Source organism: Solanum stenotomum, chromosome 1, assembly GCF_019186545.1.
Source record: "Solanum stenotomum isolate F172 chromosome 1, ASM1918654v1, whole genome shotgun sequence".
In the NCBI taxonomy this organism is placed as follows: domain Eukaryota; kingdom Viridiplantae; phylum Streptophyta; class Magnoliopsida; order Solanales; family Solanaceae; genus Solanum; species Solanum stenotomum.
Window position 1 is genome coordinate 95,359,202 of NC_064282.1, and position 6,606 is coordinate 95,365,807.

Below are 6,606 nucleotides of genomic sequence, written 5' to 3' on the forward strand. Positions count from 1 at the left end.
TGAGGCCTTAGGTTGAGTTTTGGGTGAGAAGTTAAGTTTTCGCCTTAAGAGTTTTCTGGGAGGGTAATTCTGTAATTTGATATCTTTTCAAAAATTTGAAGATTCTATTGAGTTCGAAATGCCGATTTTAGTGGGGTAGGAAGTCCAGTTTATTTTTATCGGACTTCGAATGATTTTCGAGGGTCCGGTCAGAGGCTTGAACTTAGTCTTTTTTTGTTTTCTGGTGTCTGGTGCAAGGGGACTATGTTTGCAAGTCCCCTAACGCATTCGCAGTTGATGGGCGGCTATTGCATCATGATCGTGGAGGGTTGGGGCGCGATCACGGATGAACAGTGCTCCACAATCGCAGTATTTTTCCTGCGTTCGTGGAGTTTTGGCAACCAGTGGGCCGCGTTCGCGGACCTTAATTTACAGACGTGACAGGATATATTCGAGAATTTATCCCATTTTTCACTCGGTTGAGAGCTTGGGAGAGGAGATTATTTAGGGGTTTCTTGAGGAGATTCATTTGGGTAAGTTCCCTTATCAATTCTTTACCAATTCCTCCAATTTTTATCTTCCGAAAGCTCTTAAAATTTTGATTTCAAAGTGGGTTATTGGGATTTTTCTCCCAAAGTTGAAAAATTAGTAAAACCTTGATTTGGAACCCATTTCTTGATCATTTTTAGGGGAGTTTTCAACCATGATCAATTCCTCTTGGCTAGTAGAACTTGATTTTCAACTAAAAAAATTGATATTTTTCCTTTTGATTTTCGAAGTGATTTTTGAATTATTTTACCCCCAATTTCAAATCCTATCAATATGGGTATCATTGGACTCCTTTTGATGAACTCTTTTCATTTTTGATAGTTGAGGATCATTTCAGTGATTGTGTGGTTGAGGAAGTGCTCTGATTGAGTTGTTCGAGTGAAGTTTCGACATTGAGGTAGGTTTGATTATCCCTCTCTTAGATTGAGATGAATAATTAACATGTTCTTAGGAAGTCAACTGGGAAATGAGTAGTATCATGAGTCTTAGAAGTTGATAAATGTTGACCTCTTTGTGTAGTTCGTATGATGCCTATTTGTGATGTTTAGCATGTGTGAAGGCTTGTGTGTGTTAATTGTTGTGGGAAGCCTGTGATAATTGAGAAATTTCCCGAGCGAGGGGCTGTGTGGTTTATCCTTATACTTGACATTGAGATGCCCGAGTGAGGGGTTTGAGTTGACTTTTGAATTTTTTTAAATGAAAGCAATGTTTTCTAAGTGGTAAAGACCGACTTCAAATGGATTCCTCCACTATCCCTATCATTTAAGAATATGTTTCATAACTTGATGAGTTTGGGAACTTGATGCTATTTGAAGTCCTTGGTGAACTAATTATACCTATGTGTAGTATGTGTTGTGATGCATTCATCCTCATGTTGCATATCATTGGATATTGGTCATGGAAATATGAGAAAGTAGAGAAATACTATCTTTTTGAGAAAGTAAATGTGACACCTTACTTATATCCTTGATCACGAGCCAGGTGACAAGTTGATGAGATATTGAGATTATGAGATTGGTAAATAGACTGCGAGCCCCCCATGGTTCCTTTTCTTGAAGCTAGAGCTTAGATGAAATTAACTAAAACCACCTCCCCCTATTATTGTTAATGCAATAGTTACAGCTTGTGAAAAAAAATATTACACGAATTATAAAAAAGGACATAAGTAGTTAATTTTGCTTTATAGTTTTTAAGTTCCATTCTACATAGGAAAAATTAGATTGAATTAATTAATAAATTAAGAACTCAATCAATTTTTCATTATTTTGTATTTATATGTTTCTTTTTCATCATTGAGTTATTTCCCTGAACAGTCAAGTTAGATATTCTACATGGAGATTCAAAAAATAAAAGAATCTAGTATTTTCTTTATCTCAATTTATGTGATATTTTTTACTTTTTATTCGGTCTCAAAAAAAATGATATTTTTGTCTATTTAGTAGTAAATATAATGTTATAAAACTTTTTATTTTACCTTTCATAATGGGATAGGAATTCTTAGCGGGATGTTTAATGAGATGATTTATCGCCACAAAAATTTTAATGACTTATTTTAGATTGGAAGTTTTAATAATCTTCTTTTTTCTCTTTTGAAATTTGTGACCAATCAACACCTACGCATAAATTAACACAACTAGAGTATATATAACAAAAAACGTGTTCAAAGATTCACTGATGTAAAAGACAAAAAACGGTGAAGTTACACAAAGATAGTGCACGAGTATTACATACAATGTTACAATTAAGAGAGGATCCAGTTTCGGGTTCACGAAAATTCACTAGCTTTTGCTTAAGTCCTAGACATCTATTAAAATATATAATTATAAATATTTGACTATGAATCCAGATATTATCGTATAATAACTTGGAATCGATGTAGGAACCCATAAACTTTTAATCTTGAATTCAACTCTAGGCCTACAATTTGTATTACTTATTTTTTGGCACGTACATTCCACGTGTGTTCTGTGCAAATAGTACCATACAATATAAATCATATTAAAAAAAATACATTGTAATGAATTTGGGCGGTTGTTGATCCTCCCATTCATTACCTCAATCTATTTCAACCCGTTAAAAAATGAGTTGGTATTTAACTCGAATTTGATATGTTAAATATAGTCATAATAAAGAAAAAATATAATTTTACTAGGTGTTAAATAGTTTAAAAGAACAAATAAAACAATTAAACTTAATAAGAAATGGATTGGTTTGAGTCTGGACCGGTAACCCGTTAGTTAACCCGTTAGTTAACCCATTTTTGACCCAACTCGTTTGATCCAAACAAATTTAGATTCAATTGGATCTTAACCCTATTATCGTCTTAATTCATAATGATCCGTCCAAATTTGACATAACCCGCCCAATTGTCACATCTGATTATAAAAGTGGGAAAAAGAAAAAACTAAAACTGTTTCATACTGAACCGCAGTGACTGTTGATATCATTTTCCCCAGAAAAGCTGTTCTGCGCAAGAAAAACTGTTTAATTTCTTGCTTAGAAAAAAGGTACTTAGTAATTTGTTTCTCTTTTCTTTCCGTAGTGTTTTCTATGAAAATTGATGTACTTGTGTTGATTAGGTTTTTTATTATATGATGATAATTTTGTATATGCATTTTGGAAACTCAATAACAAAGCAATTGCTTGGTCTAGGGTTGTGAAGAAACCTCTAATTGGCCTAATTGTATGTGGGTTTGATTCCTTTGGGTACATGAAGAAGTTTTCTTGTTGGAAATCTTGAATGACGGGTAGATATGGAGAATCGTAATGACGGGTAGATATGGGAAATCTTAGTAGCTTAGTTGATTGGCTATCTGAATGACGGATTAATATGGGAAATCTTAGTAGCTTAATTGATTGGCTATTTGAATGACGGGTAGCTATGAGAAATCTTAGTAGCTTAGTTGATTAGCTATCTGAATGACGGGTTGATATGGGAAATCTTAGTTGCTTAGTTGATTGGCTATGGGTAGATATGGGGAATCTAGTAGCTTAGTTGATTGGCTATCTTAACTTTTACTTTGTTGGTGAGGGTCCAATTCCCCCACCTTGTAATCCCCATAATTAGGGCAGAGGCGCACCTTGTAATCTCCATTCAATTAGGGCAGAGGCGCGGAGGTAGGAGGCACAAGGGGGTTCAATTGAATCCATTAGGGCAGAAGCACGGAGGTAGGAGGCACAAGGGGGTTCAATTGAATCCCCTCGTCGTAAAAACTATACTATGTATATAGGGGGGAAAATAATTTTTCGCATGTATATATAACTTGTTGAATCTTCCCAGTGCAATGGCTAAAGGGGTTGACAATATGAACTTGTAACCTTAAGCATTGTTAGCTATTGTCATTTTGTTAAGTAATGTGACAGTTTCTTAATTGCATTGTTAGCTTAAGTGATAGGAGCCAAGACACTGTAAGTAAGAAAGGGTGTTCGAACTTAGTTGAAAAGCCTCACGAGTATGAAGCAAAAGATGGAACCTTTGCCACTTAGGCCACGAGACAAGGAAGGAACGGATAGGGACTTTGAAGGAGCTGGAGTTTCTAGTAAAGAAGAACAGGATATAATTCGAAAGGCAAAGCTTTTCAATCAAATGTGTGAAGGTATCTGCTTCTTTTTGTTGTGTATGTGTTTTCAATAATGGTGGTGCCTAGGCTGCGACTCTGCTTTGTACCTCATTGTCTATATGGGGTTAACCACAATTTATAATTTCAGGGGAAAGTGTTGTGACACCATCAAATAAGGCAAATCATATTGATATCGTTGATCATGATCAGGTGAGTAGTTTCTGTAGTTCTGTTGTTGGTTTTCGTATGTATTGTGCGAAACATAGTTAGCCATATGCCTTTTTACTTAGAAGCATAGTTAACTGGTTGATCAAGAATGAAAGGAATAATGGGCAAAACCACACACATTTTTGCGAGTTTCCTATCTGCACTTCATTTTTGACCATTATCTCAAAACAGAATGATCAATGTGTCTGTCAATTTGTTAGTTATACATTGTATTATGTTGGAAAATTCTCTAGATTGATGACTGTGGAAACAAATCTGCTCGACACTTTCCTGGAAACATTGGTTGGTAGAGATGATGCTGCATCAACGACAAAAGCACTTGCACTGCTGGAAGCAAATAGTGGAATAGAAGTTTGCCAAAGATTGTTAAAAAACTGGAAACAGTGAGTTTAGATTCTGTTTTTACCCAATTTTCATAAGTTAATTTGTCTGATTTTCACTGAAGTAGTTCCTTTTAACATGATAGATTGAGGCCATTGACACAAAAGTTTATTGCTCTAGTTGCTGAGGTCAAGCAAACTAATGAACATTTTTTCGTTGAACGAACTCAATAAAGCTGAAAAGGATGCAAGTATAGATTTATAGAGACAAGCCTTTCGTCTCCTTGTCATGCTAGAAATAAAGTTTTCAAAAGAATGGTGTTTTCTTACTTTAGATGAAGGTATTGGATGAAGAAAACGAGGCTTTGGAGGAATCAAGTGACACATCGATAAGGCTCTACAAGAAAACGAAGCACACACATGTTTCTTGTGGAAAAGCTTCATCTACCAAGGTATGTTTAAACGATTTTTCAAGGCATTAGTAGTTATAACGTGAAAGTCGAGGGTCTTTTGGAAATAGTCTCTCATCTCCGCGAGGTCTAAAACACTTGTTTTGTCCTTTTTAGGCCATGAGGATTGACTTTCAAGACGAAATACTTATGGACATTCTCAGTAGGTTACCCCTGTTGCCTCTTCTCCGATTCAAATGTGTTTCAAAAAATTGGAAGACATTAATCTCCGATTCTTACTTTAACATGAAGCATCAAAGACATCACAAGAATGACTTAAATTCCCAAAAACTTCTTGTTGCAGTAGATAAGGCTACCTTCTTTTCTTCTTCTTCCTTATCGACTGTTCAACTTGTTGAGGATATACAAAACCTCGATTGCCCTACAAACAGTATACCAGATCACTATTGCCACATTTACGGTTCTTGTAATGGGTTGGTTCTTGTTGGCATTTTTGATCGATATGATAAACAGCTTCTGTTGTGGAACCCTTCCATGAGAGAATCAACAGTACTTCCTCGTCCAGAATTTGTAACAAGGTACTCTACTTTTGGATTAGGATATGATGCAACTAGTGACGACTATAAGGTCCTTAAGCTAGACCAAGGTTATTCAGATGATATCCATCTCCAACCATCCTATGAAATTCTCGCGTTAAAAAGTGGTTCCTGGAGAAAAATCCGTAACTATCCAAGTAAAATTTGTCCTAACACGGGATATACATTGGAGATTGAGCCTAAATTTGATGAGGATCACAATATGGAACCTTTGGCATTTCTAAATGGAAAAATCACACCATATACACATTTAAGGGTCAATATTACAAGTTTTAAACACATTCTTAAAATATTCTTACTTATAACAGTTTATTTACGGGTATAACATATTACTTAAATTTAACTTTATTTAAAAATTAATTACAGGTTTATTTAAAAATAATTAATCTCTTTATATTTTTATATTATTAATTATTAATAGCTAGCTAATATAATTTCAGTTCTTTTATTAAAATCGAAATTATCAGTTACACGAATTTAGGGATTTACATTGATTAGATTTCCTTTTTTACCGTTACACTCCAATTAATTTTATTTAAAAATCAATTTCCATTTATTTAATAAATGATTAATCTATTTATGGTTTTTTATTATTAATTAATAATATGTAATTAAATTGATTTCTGTTCCTTTTTTAAATCTGAAATTATCAGTTACATAGATATAGGGATTCACCTACAACAAGTTTCCTTCTTTACCGTTACCACCTCCCATACGTCAATCCCACCCCCTCCAAACCGCCCATACGTCAATCCCTCCCCCCTCCCCCCACGCTCATCCAGTTCTACATGCCATTAACACACTAGCCCAATTTTACCTTCATCTATCACATCTTTCTCACCACCAAACTACACTAACTTTACAATCCTCCATTCAATTTAGTTTTTTCAACAAAATCATGTCGAAGAAAACGGTTGTAACTCCTCGAAAGATCCCTCGATTAGTCGAAGAAACTTCTACGGAT

General features: G+C 34.7%; 1 protein-coding gene across 1 annotated transcript in view; it reads left to right on the top strand.

Moving 5' to 3' along the window:
* Positions 1 to 241: 241 nt before the first annotated feature.
* The window catches only part of LOC125859715 (F-box/kelch-repeat protein At3g23880-like), an 11,586-nt gene continuing 5,221 nt past the window's right edge, over positions 242 to 6,606 (top strand). Inside the window, exons 1-6 of the mRNA XM_049539520.1 lie at positions 242 to 512; positions 850 to 925; positions 4,237 to 4,298; positions 4,550 to 4,699; positions 4,783 to 5,088; positions 5,203 to 5,898. Coding sequence (XP_049395477.1) covers positions 4,972 to 5,088; positions 5,203 to 5,898 — 813 coding nt within the window. The 5' untranslated portion in view covers positions 242 to 512; positions 850 to 925; positions 4,237 to 4,298; positions 4,550 to 4,699; positions 4,783 to 4,971. The remainder of the gene's footprint in view (positions 513 to 849; positions 926 to 4,236; positions 4,299 to 4,549; positions 4,700 to 4,782; positions 5,089 to 5,202; positions 5,899 to 6,606) is intronic.